This window comes from Falco cherrug, chromosome 3 (genome assembly GCF_023634085.1).
Source record: "Falco cherrug isolate bFalChe1 chromosome 3, bFalChe1.pri, whole genome shotgun sequence".
Taxonomy (NCBI): domain Eukaryota; kingdom Metazoa; phylum Chordata; class Aves; order Falconiformes; family Falconidae; genus Falco; species Falco cherrug.
This window is the reverse complement of record NC_073699.1, coordinates 38,285,506-38,308,741: the sequence shown is the minus strand read 5'-3', so window position 1 is coordinate 38,308,741 and position 23,236 is coordinate 38,285,506. Positions and strand designations below refer to the sequence as shown.

General features: G+C 44.5%; 1 protein-coding gene across 4 annotated transcripts in view; it reads right to left on the bottom strand.

Annotated features, from left to right (window-relative positions):
- Window positions 1–2,930: 2,930 nt before the first annotated feature.
- LOC106630959 (CUB and sushi domain-containing protein 1) overlaps window positions 2,931–23,236 on the bottom strand; it is an 83,557-nt gene continuing 63,251 nt past the window's right edge. For 3 of the 4 annotated variants that reach the window (XR_008731542.1, XR_008731544.1, XM_055706012.1), the window contains 3 exons: window positions 5,677–5,853; window positions 3,963–4,137; window positions 2,931–3,254 (listed from right to left, as the gene is read on the bottom strand). Coding sequence is in view for 1 of the 4 variants with exons in the window: in XM_055706012.1 (XP_055561987.1) it covers window positions 5,832–5,853 (22 nt within the window). In the remaining 3 variants the exon portion in view is untranslated. Of the gene's footprint in view, window positions 3,255–3,962; window positions 4,138–4,541; window positions 4,617–5,676; window positions 5,854–23,236 lie in introns of all 4 variants that reach the window. The other variant, XR_008731543.1, reaches the window with a different exon arrangement.

Below are 23,236 nucleotides of genomic sequence, written 5' to 3'. Positions count from 1 at the left end.
GTGGGCATAATCTTACTTCGGTCATGCTACAACTGCGTCTAAGACAAGGGTCTTGAAATTGGCTTAGCATGCTGGTATCTGAAACGTTCCTAACTTCCCTTTTTCTCAGTCCTTCTCCTTGCTCATATTGACTGTTTGAGCTATAGAGGGCTCTAGAAAATAACCAGCTTTTTCGTTAAGTGGATTTGGTCTATCCTTCAAGCTGACAGGCGATTTTTATTATGTGCTATTACTTAATGAACTCTTTTGTGGCAAATGTAATTCAATACAGATTCTGATTCCCGGTTTGTCATTAGTCCTTTTATAAAGGAAGAAAAAAGGAAAAGGACTTGATTCCTTTATCTCGTTATGCTAATTGCATTAGGAATATGGGAGAAAAACAGCCAGTGGATTTAACTGTAGGAAAATCTAAGCTTCTATTTTACTTAAGAGAAAGGGAATTTACTGGGGCAGAACATACCTGACTTTAGCCAAAGCAAATTCTGATCCAAGTTTAGGGTTTGAAAAACCTAAGTAAATAATTATATTGTTCTGTAAAATTCTTTTTGAAAGGAAGCCTGTAACAGCTATGGTAGAAGATACGTAGTGTTGCAACAGGAACTCGGGACGAACTCAGGACTAAGTTATGGAAGAAATAAGGGTTTGGCTGGAAAGTTGCATATGACATCAAGTAGTAGCGGTATGTCCTGGAAAGGTGTTGCAAAAAGGGTCAAGCTAGAGGGAAAGTATACGTGAATTTTGTGCCCTCTAGATTCTGGTTTGTGTTCCTGAGTATCTGTTTGACTGCCTGTAGCTAGTGTCCTTAAACTGCATGGATGAAATCTTTGAGCTCTTACTTCCCAGAATTCAGCTTTTTTGTTTGTAAAATGGGGATAATTTCCTTTCCGATCTCTTCTAGAGGTTTGGGAGAAGTGTGCTGTGAAAGGCCGGAACAGTGGATTTCCAAGTAGGAGCAAAAAGCTCTTGAAAACTGGAATACTTCTGCAGCTATACATGGGGCCCACAGCCACTTCTTGCGTAATGAGGAAGAAATAAAAATATTGACAAGCATCTTCGTTGAATATCTTTGATTCTGGGCTGAAAACAAGCATTTTGGGTAGAAAAACGATGCAGTCTGCCTTACTGTGCTAGCGTTACTGACAGAGGGATGCAGCTGTGGTTTACACCGCTTGTGCCTTGATGATCTTACAGCCCCCATTCCTGACGGGACTCTGGAGGTAGCTCATTTTTGCATCTTGGCTAATCTTCAGTTCCCTGATTTCTAGACTGAACTGTGGTACAGTAGTGGTATGTCTGGCCCAGATTGCTTATCTCCAACAAATCGAGTGTTGGTGGAAAGATATAGGTGGTCTCTGTACTAGCGTCCCCTTTTCTTCGGGTATGAGATGCATTGGACTGTAAGATCGTTGTTGCTGGTAGTGCTGGGAGTTCGTAAGCAATACACGGGCTTTGGCTTTGATTTCTTCTGTCTGCCTTGGTATTACTTTAACAGTCTTTCAGACTGTGTTATGTTGTCAGCCTGTCACCTTACCCACAAGGCAAGGAGAGTGAAGAACGTTGATGCTTTGTGGAAACACTAGAGGTTCCTAATTGCTTGTCTGGCTTTTCTTAGTTGAAATTTTGGCCTACAGCAGTACGTAGAGAAAACAGGGCTAGTTGGCACATCTTGCCAAGGTATGAATTTCTTATTACAAATTATCCTAGATCACCTCGGCCATCTGGGTAACCCAAAATAGATGTTGATGCAGTGTGGAAAGAGGAACACTGAGGAGCAGACTAGTTATAATGTGCAAAGTGTCACCTGAAGGATCGCTGTAAAATTGCTTAACAACCTTATAGGGAGTAAACGTACCCTGTGAATTCTTTACTAGCTACAGCTAAGTCTATACAACTAGGTTGTATTATTTACATTAAATACAATTAAAGGGAAGGAGGAGCTAATTTTTTAAAACTGACAGGATTATTGTTATTTACCAGGAGAGGAAAAAAAGCTGGTATTTATGTATCTGGGGCCAAGTCTAAAGCTCGGTGAATGGAAGTGTGCTCCATTTTTTGCTTGTATTGTGAGCTGCTATTCAAGCCTGTCCTCTTAGAAAGAGCTTTGCCCACAGAGGTTAAGCGTATTTGGTCCTTTTGGCTCCTCCAGGAATGCGTGGTGCTTTGTATTTCTTAGGACCTATAACTATTTGTGAAATACCCAGGCTTTTGTTAAGCGGTGTAGAGTTAGTTTCAAATCTTGACTTGTATGGGTGCAATATCCTTCTTAAGCAAAGTGTAAATACGTCTCCTTGAATGTAAAAGCAGACTGACTCGCATACTGCTGGGTGTAGGGCTGGATGATTGCAACCTGTCAGATCTTTGTGGCTTGACACCTTATTCACTAGTTTTAAGGCTGGGAGAGACTTTTGTGATAATTTGTTCTGACGTGTATCATGCAGGCTGTAGAATCCTGTCTAATCACTCTTCTACTTCCAAACCAGCAAAGTGTGGCTGAAATGGAGCAGACAGATGGCCACAGCCATTCTCTAGAGACTCCTTGCTGCTCTCCCTTCGCAGGAAGGGTGCAGGCTCCAGACAAAGCAGAAGCTGTTTTGCAGGGGCAAAGGCTCCTTGTCAAAAGTTAGAGCCTTGAAATTCCTGAGTTAAATAACCAAGGGAATATAGTTAAGCAGGATTCTCCATACAAGCTATATGGCTTGATCTTCTTTACTATTAAGAGTCAAATTAGCATCTGGATTAGCGTTAAGAGTTTGAGGTAATAAGACAGGAACATGTCATGCATGGAGCTGCACCACTCAGCTGTTAATCTCACTTTGAATATACAACTGAAGTTAGTATCGCTGAAATTTGTGGCCAAGACTCTTCTATCAACCATCTTTACTGCACCAACACTCAATTCAAAGCAACTTGGGCGGCATTTGTCGTATATAAACATTTTTTATTATTTGTCTCAGTCTTCCAAAACAAAAAAAGCCCCTTCTTATTCTGTCATCCTAAAAAAAAAAATATTTCAGTTGAATTGTCATGCAGCTGTTTCTTACCCTATAAATCATAGGGGATTATTCTAGATGGGAATGTTCACATCGGGCAAAACATGAAATCTGTATAGGACCATAGAACCTATAATAAATAGACAGTAGGTCTTCCTCTGAATGCTAGGATAGGAAAACTCTGTTCACTTAAAATTTTACATAGCACTTGCTGGAAGGTAGTTGAGGTTAGTTGTCGCAGATCCTCCAGGTACAGAACTAAACCTAAAACAGAAAATGTAAGTTAGTCAAGCTTCAGGAGATTACATCTAACTTCAAATTAATTGTTCTTCCTAATAATGGAGCTCTTGGAAGCATTTATATGCTGGGGTTTTTTTTTTTTTGGTTGGTTGGTTGGTTTTTTTTTTTTTAATGTGTAATCTGGTTTCTGGGAAGGTGATCTAGGGGGGAAGTATGTGCTATTCCTGTCTATCCCATAAGCATTGAACAGAAGATGATATATAGAACTTGAATCTCCAGAGATCATTTTACCAGATTTTGCCATTATTTTAGCAACCTCGGAATATGTTGATTTGAACTACAGTTTTCATAAGAAGGTATCAAAATGAATCCTTTAGTTTCATTCTGACAGTGTTAGAATATTTTGGTTTCTAGCCTGTTGAAGCGTTTCCTTTTTAAGTTAAGGGTGTTTATACTTTTGATCCATAATATTGATTGGAAGTTGTAGGTGGCATCTCGTATAGCACAGTGTTTCAGCTTCATTCACCCAAAACTAATTACCTTGGTTTTGTACCAAAATTTTAGAATTTAGACCTTATAGTAAAATCTTGTATTTTGTTCAGATTTGGAATTTGGTGAGAATGTAACTGGGAAAGCCACTGCTGAGTAAGTCTTTAGCCTCACGCAGGTTCACTGTCCTTAACTCTCCTTAAAGTACTGAAAAAACCAGAAAGCAAATCTGCATCGCCATACCCATAGGAAAGAGAAAATGGATTCTGGATCCCATTGCCTGCCATTGGTGGTAGATCCTGGATGTTGCTGGATGTTGCTGGTAAGGTCATCTGCTGGTATGGATAACCAGGTGGATGTAGTTCAACATTGGAGTGTAAGGTGGCTGGAAAACGTGCTGTGGGCTGTATAGAGCTACCTGGGGAGGAAAAAGAAATAACATCGATTTAAAACAAAAAACAAAACAAAAAAGGTGGGACGGGAATACTGACAAGGTCGTAGCCCCATAAATGGAAACTGGAGTTGTTGAAAATGTTTTTTTCAGACACACACAGTGGTCTCTGCCAATTTTGTACAAAACTGGAGTGTAAGCAATCAATGTTTTCAGTTAGAGGCTCAAGGCCATCTCCTGAGCTCTTGGGAGTGCACGGTGCTCCAGCACGCTGTATGAACTTTATACCGGTTCAGCATCTTGTCCCCAAATCTATTTTTGCAGTGGCACCAATGTCAATCTGGGCACTTGACAAACTGCTCTGACTAATCTATTGTGCAGAGCATCTGTGTTCTGCAAATTAAAGCATATTCATAACCATTTAAACACACCTGTCTTGAATACCATCCAAGGAAAGAGTGTGGAGCTTGCTGATATGGCATCCTTGTGCTCTGGTGATGTGGACCCTGTTAAGCATACGTAAAGCATGATTTTTTTTAAAACAGTCTGAATTGGTCCATTAATTACTTTTGTGTAAGTTTTTTAGGGGTATGTTATGCTCAAAGAAACCAGGTTGAGATAAGTATTTCTTAGCTTTGGGCGAACTTCTCTTTGTCTCCTTAATCTGAGACCTCTGCAATAGGAATCTGCTTTCCACTCTGTAGCTCTGTTCTGCCCGGGGAAAAATTCATGTGTTTTTGCTATGCTAAGTAAGTATCTGTTGTGCTAACTAATCCTTGACATAATGGAAAAAGGGAAAATTCTTGGACTGTAAACTTCTGAGGGAGCTCAGCCCAGCAAAACGCCTGTGCTCTGGGTTGTGTGTCTCCACCCTCTTTCTTTTTTTATAGCAGGCTGCTGACAACTTTTGACAGCCTGTAGGATGAACTGAGTCCTGCTATAGAACCATAGCTTTGTTTCTGGTACAGTTTTGTGGATTGCTTTTTTTAGTGGACGCAAAGGAAACTAGGGGAGCATAGCCCATAGAAAACCATGGCTATGTGGCTTTCCCAGTATTCATTCTTTTATTTCTTTCAACTGGAGTATTGGGCTTCTTCCCAATCTTAGTTGGCTTTTTTACTTTGCTGTGCGGTCCTGTTTCACTAGACTAAGAAAGTAGTATCCCAGTCTGTAAACAGGGAGTGACATTAAGCATTTGTCCTAAGTTATTATGTCAAAATATTTGTAAATACAAGATAAAATATTTGTAAGTACAAGATAAAAATGGAAACTAATGAAGCCTGAGAGAGATCAGCGTTCAGTATCTGTGTCAATAATACACCATCCTTTGATACCATCACAGCCATCTCAGAGGACTACACTACGTGTCCTGTTAAAGCTTTGTTTGTGACCCCAAAGCCACTTAGTGTAACTTACTGTAGTAGAATAGCAATCTGGTTTCTTGCTCTACCCTACAAATCAGAAAGCAGCTGTCAAAATAGGAGCAGGTGGTGCCCTGTGTCTGTCAATATAGACCTGGGGGTGTTCTACTATCTTCTCACAAAATGAGGGTCCATTTTATGTTACCTGAAACTGTGGAAAAAAGTTTGAGTGGTTGGTAAAGATGGAAAATGGAGGGAAGCTCAGGCTCTGCTGCGCCAGCTGATGTGATGCTGTGGTCAGTGAAGTAGTAGAAAAGCCTGAAGTACTTGCATTGCGTTCAGCATTTTATTTTTTTTTTTTTATCCAGTGCTGTAGTAGTTACTGCAAAACAAAACAAGGTTAAAGATATTAAGAAACACGCATTCTGTAGAACATTTGCAATTAAGAGGATGTGATTTGCCTGTAAAGCAAAATCTGTTTAAGATACCGGTTACTTTTGCAGGCTGTAGTTCTGTACCGCAGCAACCCAAACTCAACAATTAGCAGTTCAAATTCACTTGTAGGGCCGTTAAACTCTTGACCCACAGGGCCTGGAATAAAGCTAATTACCTGAGCCATAAGAATGAATGAAACTGTAAGACCAGAACAAGAACCTTTGCCCCTAGTTCAAAACTCTGAGATAACAATCAGCTTATTCTCTATTGTAGTATCCTTATCTTAAGTCTCCAGACAGATAAATCTAATCTATAAATTTAAACAGGAGATCTGAATATACCATTGCTTTTGTCTGTTCTAAGATATCCTTCAAGGAACGTAGTTACGAATACTCTGTGAAAATCAGGTTCTTTTTAAATGTCTCACAAACAGAACCCAAAAATCATGATGCTACAAAAAAACACACCACCCTGCCAAAACCCCCAACTACTCAAAACCTAAAGAACCCCCAAAACCCCAACAACGCAACCCCCCCACACCCCCAACCCAAAAACCCAGCTCCTAGAAAATACTGACCAAACAGAAATGGTCATGACCTTCCTATATGTACTTGTATTCCCGCATGTGAGAAGGACATTGGGTAGGTGCTAGTTAGAGGGGAGATACCAACATCCTAGTGTAACATGGGAATTCTTGAATGGAGAGGATTAGTTCGGTCTCTTACACAGGGCTTGGAAAGGACATCACTGCGGCGAATGAAGAGACGGGACGCAGCTTGATGCAAGCAAGTGTTCATTTATTAGTGATTTTCTTACAAATATATACGTTTCTACCTTCTACATATTACACACTGATTGGTTAAATCTTAAGCGTAAAAAACACTGATTGGTTGATATTTAAGGCACACCGTTAGAACAATAGGAACTTACTAGTTTATCTTGACATAGCATTAATTTCTATTCCAAGGTTAGGGAGTTTCTTTCTGCGCGGCTTTCTTGATTACATATCAGCGCCATCTGTTCCCTTATCTGGCTACTTGTTTCTCTGTCCGTCTGGTTGCCTCCTCCACTGTGACGGCTCAGGGGTCTGCAGTTAGCTTGTTCCTTTGCTCCCAGGGCTTGTGCCCTACAAGTTCTAACAAGTCTCTATTCATCAGGCTATCAGTACTTGGACTCTTGTCCTTGAGGCCTTGTCCTACACATCACCATCGAGCAAACGATGCAGTGATGCCGGACCAGCTCCTGCCACGTGCTTTTCAACAGCTTTGAGTTTACGCTTGGGTTTTCCCGTGGCTCCCAGCTGATGTTCAAGGACCATGCCCAGCTCCATACCTGGATTCTTTGTGACTGCATCAGAATCTGTTTTGGAGCAAATCTCAGCAGATGGTAGGAGCTGCTGCTTCTGTCCTGGAGCTTGACTTTGTGCTGTTGTTGTTAATGACACAGTTGTACTGCTGTTGGCAGAGCTGGACGTGCTGTTCTGTATCAACTGCTTCGCTTCCTTTGTTTCCTCAGCTGTTACCTGATTGTCTGCACCTTTGGCAGAGTCTGTGTGTTTCAGTAGAAATGGCAACTCCAGCTTGCTGCCCTCCACGCTGTGAGCGCCTGTCACGCTGCCACCCTCCAGCCCCTTGGAATTCTTCTGGGAATTTACTGAACGCAGAAGGCTGGGGATCATGGGTTTAGCAGAAAGCTGAGCATTACAGAGAGCTCTTAATTTCATCTCCCTTTCTCTGTTTCCAATCATTGCTTTGCGTATACTTTTGAGTCCCTCTGGTTCATCTGGCAAGTAGTTGCTGGAAGAAGATAGAAGATGGCTGCTGTTAAAAGAGGTTTGATTTAAGATTGAGCTCTGCTGCTCTTGACTCCTCCTAAACCCCGCATTCCTATCTCATTAGTGTTCTATGTAAAACTCAAGTATTCCTTCTTAACCAGAATAAAATTTCCTAATTTCAGCTTTGATACTGTTCTTTTCCAAGAACCACATAAAGGGGGGAGGGGAAATATCTTAACTTAGTTAATGCGTTTATCCAAGAATGACTAAAGCAAAGTTGGATGATAGCATTATAGGTGTGCAAAGAATCATTATAGAATATATGCTTAAAAATATTTGTGGGTCAGAATATATTTTGATTGTAAACAAAAATCTAAGGGTTTTTTGTGTCAAACAAGGTGATTCTTTGCAGGCACTGGGTGTGAATGAAGTAAACAAGCTTCGAGGTGGGTTACACTTGCCACAAGGCAGAACTAAAAGGCTTCCTCTGCCATTGCATTAGAGCAGCTGGTAGTAACTAAGTTCCCTCACAACAGTTTGTGGAGAAGCCTTACCTGCACAGTTAAGCCCTGTGGTGGTTTTCATGTTGTTTGTCAAACATTGTAAAATTAACCCAACGATTCTGGATGTGGAAAACAGTTTTCTGGTTTGTGCCTTGTATCCCAGTGTCCCTAATGGGAGAGACCTTGTTTGTTCTCCAGGTTCCAGCTTTTTTCAACCTTCAAGACTCAGTGGAGCCTTAAATCTTTGCAGGGTGAGGGCCTGAGTTTCCTTGGACTGACTGGTCATTACGATTCCCTTATCCCCTGTAAGGCTTTAACAGAGCTGGGTGTTGTATTTGTAACTCGTCAACCATTTTTGATACAGGGAGATAAGACTGTCAGATGGTGTAATTGTAGGGTGCATCACAAGGCACCTCTGTAGCCCCCCAAGGTCCTCTGGGACCTTACTGTGGGGCTGCTGTCAGAGCTGAACAATTTTGTCTTCTTTTAAGGCACACCTAAGTACCTGTAATGGTTACCTGCCCAAAATACTGATCAGTGCCGATTGTGGTCACCTACTCAAAACTCTGCTTTAAATTCCAGTTTGCCCTTTCACATCCAGCTATGTTCAATAACTTTATTATCACTTTACTCCTCTTAGTTTGAGAAAAGACTGATGCTTTGTGCAGACACTATATAGATACATAGATGGTTCACAAACAGCTAAAATTAGGAAATTCTAAATTGTAAATGTATCTAATTATCTCTAATCATAGGATTACCATAATTAGTATGGTGCTGCTTCCCTCCTATTTTTAAAGAACATAGATACTCTCTTTACCAAAAACCTCAACAGATTTATACTGTAGATATGAAAACAGAAAATCGTTAGGCTATTTCTGACTACAGCTTATTTCACACAAGTTTTTGCCTCCTCTTTCAGTGGGATTCCTGTCTCTGATGGCTTCACAGGCTGCAGCCTTGATTCTGCAGCTTCTCACTCAAATCTTGTACTGCTCAAATCTTGCGGGGTTTTTTGGCTCCACTCTTGCTGCCTTGCAGAACCTGTTGATATTTGTGCTCTGACTGTAGTTAGAGAGACTTAAAGTTGAGGTGGCTACTGTGCTCCTTGTCTCTCTCTTGGACTTACATGTTAGGTTATTGGAGCCCCTGTATTTGAATGTGTTTGAAGATGCTGCATGTCGTGTTGCTAGCTCTGATGCTTGCCTATGAAGCTTTGTCCTCTTCTCCTGGAAGATTGTAAGCTCCTTATGTGGTAAATAGTGACCCCTCAACAAACGAGGTTCCTCATGTCACCACCTGCTCTGGGTGTTCTTAATAACTTGCTCTTCTGTATCCAGATGCTCCAGAATGAAACCAGGAAGGTGAAACTTGTTGTTTGTTCAAAAGATTCCAGATACATTTTCAAATGAGCATAATAGCAATTTGCATAAGTCAATATTTTAAAATAATTAAGGATTGCTAAACTGAGCAAGGTCATGTGGTATCATTTTGGCCACTGATGCTATGGCAGCTGGTGAATTGGGTAACACCTTTTATTGACAGTTGGTATATACGGAAAGGCTTTTCTCAATCGGTCTTTCTGTAAGTCTTTCAGGACTATTACTAGAGGTAGCCGAGGTAGGGTATGGAAGCTTCTACCTCAAAGGTAAAACCCAGACCTAGGGCTGTCTCACCTGAACTGCTTCCATTTTAAAGCAGTTCATTGAGTTCTGTACAGTAATTTGGTTTTAGCACTTCAGTTTGGCTGTTGTTGGAAGGTTCAATGACTCTGATCCCAGTTGCTCAAAGACCCTAATGTCCTCTGCTGTACGAGTGTGTGTGCAGAGAGTACTTCTGTCCTGAAGAGCCTGCTAGCTAATTACAGGAAAACGTTGCTGAGAAATGGCCAGATGAATTGCCAGAGGTAACTCAGCTCAGTAGATCAGCAGATGAACAAGGAGTAGAGGATCGTTATTTTGAACCCAGAGATAGTCCTTTAACCACTGGACTTTGCAGCCTTTTTAATTTCGTCTCAACTGAAGTTGCTGAGCTTGTCTCAGGTCCTTGTAGTTGCGTCTTGGCTGCTGCCTTCATTCCGGGGGTCCTAAAGTTCACACCCTCCCGCTAAAGCAGCAAAAAGGAAACTATTTTCATCTGCTGGCTCTGCCCAGTTGCACTGGCTTCAGGGTAATTGCAGGTTGAGTGGGCTAGAAATCATGTCCGTTAGGCTGGCCTTGCTGCAGTAGACTTACTGCTGAAGACCAGATCTATATTCCTGTAAGAGTAAAATACGTTGCTGAAGAATGTAGTTAAGATTGTTAGTAGTTCATAGTTCCTCAGTGGTGTGTGTAGTGCCTTTTTTCCTAAGACTTCTTAGCAGCTGGCAGGACCAAAATATGTGGTTAACTGAGCATGTGCTAATTGTAAAGATATCTCGGCTGTATAATTTAATCTACTGCTATAGGCAACTCCTTGGGCTTCACTGGTTATTCTTGATTCAGCTGGTTTTCCTCTCTTACGATTTTAGCTTCTTTAAGACATGGAGGAAAAAGGAAAGGAGCCAGGAGTCCAAGATGTAATTCCTAGGTTTCTACCTGACGTAGTGTTAGGTAATTCCCCTTCTGTGCCTTGGTGTCTTCGTCTGTAAAATCATCAGTTTCCTCAAGTGTGAGGTTATTTTTTCAAAAAGCTGGAATAACTGTTGACGCTTTTGTGTACCAAGCAAGACGGGCCAGGTTCGCATGGTGTTTTGTTTGGACTTTAAGAGCTGGACATGTACTAATGCTTGCTGATTGTTTGCTGGATTTATGAATTTTACTTTTTCTCTTTTGGGAGCATAGAGTAAATATTATCCTATTAATCTGAAGAGCCTGCTTCCTTCTCTGACTGTTATTTGTCCTGTGAAACATGACTTGGCATAAATTTTTCTGTGCGAAATCCAGCCTTTCTTTGTAAAGATCAGCTGTTTACAGTAGCTTCCTTACAACACTTTAATTCTCGATTTTGCTCTTTTTGAATGCTGCTTTCACTTCCCTGTAAATATTTTGATGTGTGTACGGTTGTTTTTTCTTTAAAATGTTGTGGGGAAGCAAATGCAGCAGCCACTTAGGGTGCTTCAGAATTTGAAGTAGTCGGACTTCATGGGCAAAGAAATTTTCTTTGGGGAAAAAAAAAAATATCGTGGAAAAAGTGGGAATAATTTGCCTCATTGGGAGGCTGTCAGACAGCAGTTGGTGTACCCTGCGCCCCGGGCTTTCAATTCGACGGGTTACAGGAGTGTAGTTTGGGAAGGTGTGAAAAGGGAAGCAGCAGCCGCCTTTGCTAGAGCTTGGGCGATGCTTGAAGGTCCCTTACCTGCTCAGGGAGTCGATGCGGTGTTTTTGAAAGGTCGCAGACAGCTCGGAGCAGAGGATGTGCTGCAGCGGCGGCACCAGCACCGGCGCGTGCAGCCTGTCAGCGAGCAGTTGAACCCGTTTCCAGATCTCGTGGCAGGCCTCGTCCAGGCTGTCCGGGGGAGTGTCCTCATGGATCCAGGTGTGCCTAGGGACAGGTCCCAGGGGGAGCTGACCCTCAGATATGATGACTGGAGTTGGAGCCATGTTCGTACCGGGGAGCATCTTGCGGGCTCTGGGTGCTCACCCATGGTCTGTCTCCCTGGAGGAGGCGGTTTGTGTTGGTAACGAAGAGCCATGGCAACCGCGGGGCCTGGCAGCAGGGCAGGGTGACAGGTGGCAACGGCCACTGGGCTCCCAGCAGCAGGCATGGAAACGGCAGCGGTGCGGCCTTCCACACGGTTGGGAGCCTTCCCCCGCGTCAATCTCTAAAGAACTCGGGTCATCTTCAGGCAGCTGTCCCTGCCTCCCCGTGGCTGGGCTCTGTGCCGCTTCCCGGGTGTCTGCCGGCGGCCGAGCCCTGTGGAGTGCACCCAGCACTGTCCCTCTGGGCCTTCTGCCTCCTCCTGCCCTCGGTCCCTCGTCTTTCAGTGACACCAGATGAGGGGCAGGGGCTTTGTGTGCGGGAGGTAGTACAGGCAGGAGGGGTGGCCCTGCCCATTTACTCTTGCTTTTCCACAGCCCCAAAAGGAGGAGCTACATCCCTGTCCGAGGCCCATCTAGCGACACGTTCCATGTCTGTTCGAGCGATTTGTGGCCCTGAAACTCTTCACGGCCCACTCCAGATCCCCCATCGCTCGCGGCGAGCGGCACAAAGCCTGCTTAGCTGGGCCCGCAGCGCTGCTGCTGCTGCAGTGTTTCTAGTCATGAGCGTTTCCATGCTTCCAGAAGCACGGTGGCACTTCTGCCCCACTGTCATGGAGGGCAAAAATACGTCTTGCCACCTTGTAAGCCCTTCCACTGCCGTGGAAAAAGAGCTCGTTTTCAGTTTTGGAGCTTGCATATTTTTTCAGCGTCAGGGCTATAGAATTTTGCTCTGTGTACTGTTTCTTTTCAGCATCCTCTGAGGCATTTTGGGTGCTGGGCTATAAAACTCGATTCAGGTATGAAAATACAAGACATGTTAAATATAAGGGAGGTGCAAACCTTCAGATATAACAGCTGTGTTTTGAATTCTTTGCTACCAAAATCATTACTCTGTACACTAAGATCTTGGCTCTGTACTGATCTCCTTTCAGATAATCCAGAGCTGGACTCTCCTGTCATGTAAGTGAAATAGTGACTGCAGTTTCTTGCTGATAGAGGTAGTATTCATAGCTACCTCTCTCTCGACTCATGGTTATGCCTGGGTAAATGCTCTTTCCCCCCCCAATAGTGATAATACATGATTAAGAGAATAAACCAAATAAATTGTGGGGCATTCAGTAGGACGTTTTGGGGTTTTTTTCCCCCATACCAAAGTACTAATTGTGGTACTTAGAATTTTAGGGAATGCGATGATGCTCCCCAGTGTGAATACCTTCTACGGTTCCTCCTATCACCAGAGTGGTTGTATTTGCGAGCAGCCAGGGTACTGTCCGCATTCTTTGGAGCGTGATGCATGTAGGAGAGAGGAGGGAGAGAGAAAGAGCCCCGTGGATGTGGCTTTGTGTCAAAACTTGAGGGAAAACCAGGTTTTGGCACTCTGTTTAGTAAGTCCTTGATTTTTGTCCGAGTCTGTTTCCCTTCCTCCAGGAAGGTACTGTGAGGACTTGGTTCAGACCTGTGAATTGCTCTGGGCTCCGTGGATTAAACTGAAATTCGGGGATGCTGCAGTCGCTGTTGTTTTGTTTTGGAGGAATCGCAAAACAGATCAGACTCTTCTGGCATGGAGGGTGAGGTGCTGTGTGATAAATGGAGTATCAAAATGTTGGCTAAGTGTCTGCAGAGAGGTGGAAGGCCGTGAAGTCTGAAGGCAGCGGACTCCTTTCAGCGCGGGCTCTGACTGCGGGTGGCATTGCAGAGCAGAATTTGTCTCCTGGTGGGTGCTTGCGCTGAAGACAAGATTTCTCTTGTAGTAGAGAGGTAGTTTTGCAAGGTGAAAAGCAAAGTGAGCGGTAGGGGTTAGAAATGGCCTGTTGACCAGAACCTGCGCGCGCTTCCCCGTTGGAGATGGGTTGTAATCGAAGCAGCGGGCGATTGGAGTGATGGTTTCTGCTGTAGTCATCGGTCTTGTCCATTTAACAAACAAATGCAGTATTTTTTGGAGGGAGTTAGACCCTGAAACTTAGTGGTTTTGAGAAGGAAACTTACTTGGGAGGAAACCCTTGATTTGAAATAGATATGATTTTATTAACCAGGAATAAAGTGGGTTTGTATCTCCTCAATGACTTTACGATGCCTGTGGATTGTTCTTGATGCAGGGCTAGCTGACTTTGGCTCAGCCGATACTGTGCGGGTGTGCAGCAACCAAGTCACATCTTCAGCTGAATGCAAATTCAGGGGGATGGGGGGGATGCTTGGAGGCGAATAGCTGTATAAGGGAAAGCCAATGGATGGAGCCGTGAAGTGTGGTACCCTGTTCTCCGATCCTTTTATATTTGGATCTGTGCCTTTGAACAATAAGGTCTCTTTGAATAGGATACTGCAGTTTAAACGGACATGAAGCAACTCTGTCATGTAACAGCCCTGGTCGCCTTGGCTCTTGGCGTCGGTGCACGATGTAGGCACTGGAAGGATTGAAATGCAGAGGGGACACAGGGAAAGTGAGTGGGAAAGGAGATTGATGTGGGGGTGGAGGGGCAGATTTGCAAGCCCTCGATATAATTTGGTTTTGAGCTGTCAGATAAGCTCATTGAAGGCAACCGGAACAAGACTGAAGAAGGGGGTTTTGCAGCAAATGCCAAACACTCGGGCAGGGGGATGGGCGGCGAGTGGAGCCGCCGCCTTGGCTAGTGCACGGCTGGGCGAGCCGGGCTGCTGGAGCGGCCCCGCCCCGCCCGGGCTGCCCCGCCCGCCCGGGGAGCGAAGCGGGGTGGGGGCAGGGCTGGAGGGGGGCGCTCGGGCTGCTGGGCACCCGCAGCTCCGCAGGCAGGACGGGCGGGTCGGGGCGAGGGGCTGCTCTTTGGCTGTCAAAAGGGAAACGGCGAAGCAGGTTCTGGCCGAGAAGGGCGGGGGGGGATAGTCGAGTTTTTTTGTGTTGTTTTTGGTTGTTTTTTTTTTTAAAGCTTTGCTGTCATGTTGGAGTTAATTTTGTTGTCCGTAGGATATGAGCATCATTACCAAGAGAATTAAGTTCCTGAATGTGGCTTTAGCGGGCTGCATTTTTTTCCCCCATCTTGCACGCAGCTGCAGGGACAAATGTACTAATAGATGTTCTTTTTTTTTTTTTTTTTTTTAAAAAAAAAAAAGGGGGCGGTGGGGGTTGGGGGCGTGGAGAAATACTGCGCTCGCCAGCCCTGCGAAGGGGTAGCAACACTACAGCCAAGCGTGCCTGGTGGCTTGGAGGGGGCACAGCCGTCCCCACCTTCAGCCGAACCTGCCCCACCAGTCTCGGGGTATCACTCTTGCTGGGGATCCGACAAGGCACAGGCTGGGGAAGGGGAGGGTGGCTCTTTCGTGATCTTTCTTGGATTTGTAACCATTTCCTTCATCACAAAAATTGTGTCAATATCATCAAGTTGTTTACGGGGGGGGGGCACTCCGGGAGGCTGCATTGCTCTGGCAGATGTCTTAATAGCAGAGATGCTACCGGTGTGTGTACGTATGCATACTGTGCTGTGGTCCACGCACAACAGGGGGCTGTGGGACTTATTCCTGTACGAGAAACGTGTAGTGTGCATTAAAAAGAAATACAATGCTAAAGCACAATTTGTGGTTTGTAGGTTCTGGTGGGGCGGGTGCTGGTGGGAGGATTGTGCTCGGTTTGGGGAAGCAAAACTGAGGCAGATCTATTCGGTGGCTGCACAGCAGCCCCTTACCACGCTGCCTGTACCCTCTCCCCTCCGCAGCGTTTAGTGAAGAGGAGGACAAAGATATGGGAGCAATTAATCAACTGGCTAATAAAAAAGTATAAATCCCTGAGGACTGCGTGCTGCTAATGCCGAGGAGCTGGCTCTGAGACAGCCACCGGGAGGGACGAGCCAGCCCTCCTCTCCTTTCCTTGCCTCTCCTCTCCCCGAGCTGCTGCCACACTTGGTTCATTCCAGCTGCAGAAGCTCTATCTTCCCCAGATAGCCCATCGGTAAATCTCTCTCTTTTACACAGAAGAGTTCAGTATATAATTACCTACAGCACCAAAAGGGGAAGCAGCCAAGGTGACACACCAGGCTGATGGCCCAGAGCCCAGGTCCCCAAGCCCCGATCAGGTGGTTTGTGTTGTTGGTTTTTTGGTGTGTGGGGGGGTTTTTTGTTTTTTTTTTTTTTTTTTGTTTGTTTTGTTTTTTTTTTAATCTTGTGCAAGCTGCTTAAAAGTCTAGACGAGCCTGTGGTAAGACCTTGTTCTGGAAGAGTCTTATATACACACAGATTTATTTGTTCTCATGCTTCCTGTATTTTGTATAGTATACAAAATATTTATCTCCCCAGCTTCTTCTAGGTGTAGAACTGTATTCGCCCAGAGATGAGGGGCTGAAGAATAGATCAGTTCAGCATGTGAATGCTGAACATTTCAGGAACCAATGCCATCAACCACATCAGCCCTTTCCACTCACCTGTGACCCAGCTGGGTTCCACATAGCATCAGGCATGAAGGCTCCTCTCACCCCAGCTCCCTCTTCCCTTCTCCCCCAAGTACATCAATCCTGCCCTTATAAAAAGCCAGTCTTTTCCCGACCTCCTTCCTCCTCTCCAGAACGGCAGCACTGTCACTGCTCGGCTACGCTAATAAATAAAAGACAGGCAACAAAAAAGATTATCTGTGGAATCGCTGAGAGGAATTTTTATGAGGGAGCAAAGATTCAGTAATGATGATGTTGAAGAAGCAGTCGTTTGTGCAGAGTGGTCCCCCTGGTAATTTCCACAGTGACTACAGAAGTATAATATATAGTATTATTACAGGGAAATCTCTCATAATGAAGCAGATCCTTAACTTGGTTTGACGTTGTCATTTTACACCATGCTATTCAGTGAGAGACCTACGAAGTAATAAATACTTATTTGGCTGGGATGTCGGAAGCCCTGTGAGAGATGCCAGCTACCAGCTACGGCAGCTAATTGTGAAGTCAGTTCCCATTTTTGCACTGAATTCTGCCTTGCTCCCATCACCTCTGCAGAAAGAAAAGGAGTTCCCTCCTTCAACTGTGCGGGATGCTCTGAGATTGCGTTCACTGATCGACTGATGCTTGAGCTTTATTGTAATCCAGCTGCCGAGACAAGAAAGCCCCTTCAGTAACGTGCAGTCAACAAAGCAAGGGAAGAAATGAGACTTGTTTTCTCTCTTTGCTCACCCCAACACTTTCTTTCCCAAGCCCACATTAACAGCTTTAGCTCCTCCTGTCAACAGCGGTGTTGTGAAAAGGCACATGCAGCATCAGGTCTATTTACTTAGCAAGCAACTGAATAATTGGAGCAGAAGAGCATAAAACAAGCCTGTCTCTATCCTTTCTGGTGAATTATTTAAAAAAATCCATTTTCAAGGAGCTGGTGAACAGAAGAGTTGGTTGCCGAGAGAATTCCTAGCATTCGATCCAAGTAAATACTTGTTTCTGAGGATCAAGTGGCACATTCTCACCAGCAAAGCGAGGGCTCTGGCATCCACCTTAACGTGCCAGCATATCCAATAACTCAGTAGTAGCTACTTCAGGCATCCCCTTGGTGAAAGCTTTCAGAAAAGGAAAACAAGTTCATTTTAAATGCCACCTGCTGCTGTACTCCCACCTTTAGCCAGCAAGATACTCACAGTTCGGTTAACCCAGTCACCAGTGATGCCCGCTGACTACTCGGATAAGAGGCCACCCCTCACTGGGGTGCACTCCGGCCCTCACCTGGCCCTAGAAAGGACCAGTTTGTCCTTCAGAAATCCCAACACACGGGGCTTTGCCGGGCATCTGCTGGTATTGCTTTATTTTTGCTCTCTGCACATCACCTCCACTGATAAACGGGGCATTTGTTCTCAGGACTGGCCAGCCTACGGTCGTCACGTGCAACACTTTCATCTTAAGAAAGATCAAAACCTTTACTTCTGTGCTGTATCGTTCTTGTCAAAGACATTACGGTATTAGCTTCAAGAGGAAGAAAGGGCTGGATGCTGTTGTTGCAGTATTTATTAGCCCCAAGTACTCAAAGCCGTGAGTGGGTTTTGAAGAAAAAAGAAGTCTTGATGGATGTTGGAAAACACTGACAACCGGGTTGTTGCCAGTATCATTTTATCATGCAAATCACAGCACTAAACCCAGATCTCAGCCCTTGAAAATTCAACGCCTGCAGAAGTCATTTGACTTGCTGAATCGACTGTATTTAAGAAAACATTGCAAAATTATCATAAAAAACCTCCATCATATGAGCAATTCCTAATACAATCTAGATGGTCCATCGCAACAGACCCCATGGCTACAGGCCGTGAGCAAACGGCAATGGCACAACCTGCTGTGTCCCCATGGAACTCGCATCCTCCACAGGCAAAACAAGAAAAGTAGGAACTGAATTAGCCAAGGTCACAGAAATGGCTTATAACAAGCTGTACAGTAGTAGTGAACCAATTACGTGACTTCTAAAATTTATGTACAGAATATACAGTACAACCATGCAACGGTCCTGTGAAAAGCATCTGATGTTATAAAATACTGTGCTCAGTCAAGAATTTGGAGGAGGGAGAAGGATTGTTAATTTAGTTTGTTTCATGCTGTCTGCTCAATATCAATGGATTTCGCTTGTGTGTGTTCTAGAGTTGGACAGAGAGAGTAACAGAGATTTAATTGGCATGGATCCCACGGCAGCCTCTGCCAGGAACAGCTGCTATCTGTCTGGGAGAAAAGCCATTCTTTTTCCCAGAGTCCTATAGTACCAGGATATAAAAGACTCGGGGCGGGGGGGGGAGGGGGGAAGATAAAAAAAGGAAAAAACACAAAACCAACAAAACCTCACAAACCTGTGTGGTGCATTCCTTACCTTACAGACTATCTCAGGGTTATCAGGCGAGGGGTGAGGCTGCGGAGAGGGAGCCCTATTCGGCCCCAGGGTGTAGGATGCTCGTAGGAAGCACAGGGCTCAGCACCGCGCTGCTGGCAGGGCTACGGACCAGCACCGGCACATCCACTAACGGGATCTGCGGCAAATCTGCCTGAGCCCAACTAACCAGCAACCACTGGTAGCAGGCAGGACACCCCAGGGAGGGGGAGCAAAGGCCAAACATCTCCACTAACATGATTCCATACCCACTTCCCATCCCCCTTCTCTTCCAGTAAAGTCCCGCCACACACCGCATGGAAAAACTTCCTGAATGGGGAAAAGCTTCACAGAACACGTCAAGGTTGGCTAAATGTTGCCTTATATCCAAATTAATTATATAATCCATACCATTATTATATTATCCATAACATAACAAATACGAATGATAACATCCAGCACCTTGTCCCTGGGCTACAGCAAAAAACCATCACCTCAGGGAACCCCGATGTCCGACAGCGATGGTGGGGAGGCAGCAGGGCATTGAGGGAAAGATGTGCAGTGGCCACCTTCCAGCGGGACTTGCCACCATCGATACAGGGGTTACTCCCCAGCATCACCCAACCGGCTCGAGATCACACTAGAGCCAACCTGCTGGAACTGCCAGTTGGTAGCGTCAGATTAGGACCGGTGATCACAGACGCCTTGAAAGATCCCGCTCGCCTGATGTCTAGATTTCCAAGGTACCACACACAGCGCCAGCCATCCAAGCTTGCAATTCCTCCATATGCTTAAAAAGTCTCTATCTTTACACACCCAGTCATACAAACACACCCTCCTATACAGGTACCCCAAGGTACCAATTTCACAAGGTACCCAGACATCAGCCCGACAGATGAAAACATCAAATCTTTGGTTCTGTTGCAAGTGATAATTTCTGTTCCTTTTCTAACAACAAGAATCCTAGATCTCCTCCCAGTACCCAAAGATTTCATCTGAACTCCTGAAACCAGCTGATGACAAGACCCCAGCCACAGAGGTATGTTCTAGCTCTGCCCTAGAAATTCCTTGGAAGAAATCCACCCTGCATTACTGATATTTTTTCCTTCTCTCTAGATATTATGTCTGTTCCAAAACTGATCCATTCCAGGTCTTTCACCTCTTGTTAGTTTTTCTTTTCTTAAAACAAACCCAGTATTGTTTAATGGAGCCTTGGCCAACTGTAGGCGAAAGTACTACAGAGAAGGCAGTTGTTAAAAACAAAGTAAATCTGAGTGATGTTGGGGCAGAGGGGAAATATCAATATAAGAGAATAACTGGGAAACAAACCCGATTGTCAAAGTTGTTCATAAGATGTACAAACTTTGAGCAATTTTCTCTATCTGTTGGTATACATCAAACTTTGTTATGATAACTCCATTAAAGTGCAGTTGATAATATTAAATATTTGCTGTGACACAGTTAAATTATCAATAAGTACAACCAGGAATGGATTTTTACAGCTGCAAGATTAAATTACACACCCTCACTTTGTTCCCCTGGAGGACTCACTTTCATGAACTGAAAAACTGTAGTAAGAACAAACAACAGGTGCTTTTTTTTTTAAAAAAATAATATCAAGGCAGGGATGGCAGCAGCATTTTGTCTGTTTTGATGATAAATATTACCAAAATATAAAATACAAACCACAGTGGGAATGAGAGGAAGGTGATCTCAATATCAAGGAAGAACAGGCAGCGTATTCAATCCAAACACAACTGCTATCAAGAAATATTCCAGAGATCAGTACTCCTTGAACTTTTGTTATCTTATCTGGGGATGCACAGCTCTTCAGCATTTACATAGGGCATTTAAATAATTCCTGTAAAATAAACTGCTTATCAGTTCCACACTATCCCTTTCCCCTCACTTACAAGACAGCTTTGCAGCCTGTCCTTTATTTTTCCCTGTATGACCCAGCGGAGCTGTACTTCACGTGAAGAGAAGCCATGTCTCAGGCAAAGGCAGCAAAAGGCTCCTGACAAAGCACAGGCAGCGCCAGCCCATGGCAGGGCTGCCCCAGCGCCGGCAGCCACGTCATTGCGACGATAAAGCGAGCGACCAGCTTCACGTCTGAGTGTGTCACCTCCCCCGACGGCTTCACGTTGGCTGACACAGAGAACAGGGGACAGTCGGGAGCATTTGTGATCCTAGTAACCCAGCAAGATGATGTCCTCGGTGATGCCACCAAGAGAACGCAGTAAAACGAGTATATTCCCACAAATTAACCCAGGGTAAAAAGGAGAAAGAGCTTTATAACACCGTCATCTGGGCATCAGGCAAATGTACCTATTTGGGGGAGATGAATTGTTCAGTTCTCACTGAAGTCAACACCTAGATCCCAGCTGATGCCAGCCAGGCCGTGTGAAGACCCTCCTCCATTCACCCCTTGGTCAGAGCAGAGATGCAGGGGTCAGAAGATCAGGAGAGCCCTTGCTACCTTCCCCCAGGCACCCTGGGTGGGGTCAATAACAATAAAACGCGCCTACAGAGGTTTTCACCTAAAACCCAATTCTCTATGCGGTATCATGCAGTTACTCTTTAATAGCATTTTTTTTTTTTTTACGGCATGGAGGAAAGAACTTAATATTGCAATTACTTCATTTAATACCATGTAATGGCTGAACAAGCTTGTCAGCTACCTGGAAAAGAGAAAAGGCAAAGTATAGTATAATTGCATTAAAGTGGAAAACATGAGTAACTACTCATATTAAAAAGGACCAGAAATAAAAGGCAACATAGCGTGAATTATGGAGAAAATAAATAGTTTATGACATGCAGCTGAAGATCTGGCATCTTTTAGCAGCATTGTGAAAGCCAATTCAGCACGTGAGAGACCATTCTCCTCCCAGTCACCTCTGCTTGCCAGAGGCAGGACACCAACGGGGGCGGGGGGGGGGGGGGGGGGGGGGGGGGGGCGCTGAAGGCACACACGGCACAGGGCATGCGAAGGGGACACACTGGGCTCATGTACAGAGTTAGGAGGTCGGGGACGAGGCACCTGAGGAAATGATCTGCCTGTGATGTCGTCGGAGAGGTGGTGCATTGCAGCACCAACATCCGCTGCGAGCCCAGCACCAGCGCTTTGCATTCTGATAGTCTGGCAGCCTGTCTTAAAACCCTTCAACCACCAGCACCCCCCCACTTACACAGCCCCCCCGCCAGCTGTGACGGGACCAGCCCGCTCTCCTGATTTTATGGCAGGAGAGAGACTAAAAAAAAAGCAATAAAGGCTATCCCTTGGAAAAACACCTGCGATGACCCTTGGTACTGCTGATGGCAAGCATGCCAGCACATTTCATGGACACATTTCATGTGTTCCTGAGGGTAAGTACTCCTTACTCCAGCTTGCAAAAGCCAGAAATCAAGTCTCCCAGAGTCTGGAATTAAGGCATGATGATGATCGCTGCCGCTTTCAAAGACTGGAGTGAAAGCGCTTCACCTGAACAAAAGAAGAAAAGGGCAGAAGTGGCAAGAACGGGTCCTATCCCCAGCTGCTTGGCCAACATCTGTGCACCAGGGAAGGCAGCAATATTTGCCACCACAGAAATAGCTTCTGCGTGAATATTTTGCTAGGAGGACCTATGTGCACGTCAGCTAAAAAGGGAGCCATTCCAATGGAGTCTTTGACCTTAGCTTTATACAGCCGGGAATACCTGTAGCTCTAATAAATGCAAAACGTTGACCAAAATGTCATCAGATGATGAAAGGTAAGTATCGCTTCTATTTGCCTTGCGACTTTTAAAATAACATTACCTGGTTGGGACCTTCTTCTGCAATCGCAAACCAGAGTCCCAAGAAAGTCTCCAAGAGATGAAGCCTTTGTATCTCCAGATTCACACGGTATAATTACAGGAGCCAACAAAGACAGGCAGCGCCGAACCTTTTACTTTCTTCTGCCCTTACATAAATGGTAAGCTTTCAGACATTACACAACTTTTCTTCTCCCTACATCATACTTTACATAGATCCTCTACACCTTAGTGCGTGTCTGATCTTTTCAGCTGAACTTTCAAAATGTCAACATTCATCTAACTTATAATGAACATCATTATGGGCAGTGACATTTTTCTCATCTTCCTGCTTTTTTTGTGTCTTGATAGCTTCTGTCAAGGGGCTGGTGAGACTTTCAGGTTTTTTTAAAGAAACAGTAAAAAATTGTTATTTCAAATTAACAGCTAATGAATATTACAAAGATTACCACTGTTGAGGCAGCAACTTTGAGCGCTGCTGGAAGCACTCCGGCAGCAGGTTTACCTTTACATTAATTGCAGTTCATGTAGAGTCTTCTACTTTTGTTAATTTTCCTGTGTTGCCTTTACATTATTCCTTCCAGCATGAAATTTTCACGCACCATGGGAAATTGGAACCAATTTCATACCTTAATCGACTCTCATTAGCTAATAGGCAGAGAGGTAAGGTGTTAGATGAGTGAGCCATTTCAGTGGCTGAAGTCTGTGAGGGTTTTATTTGGTTTTGTATTTTTTTTCCAAATGAAAAAAATTTGTGTTACATGCAAACTTCATAAGATTCTGCTTTTCACTGGAAACCTGAACA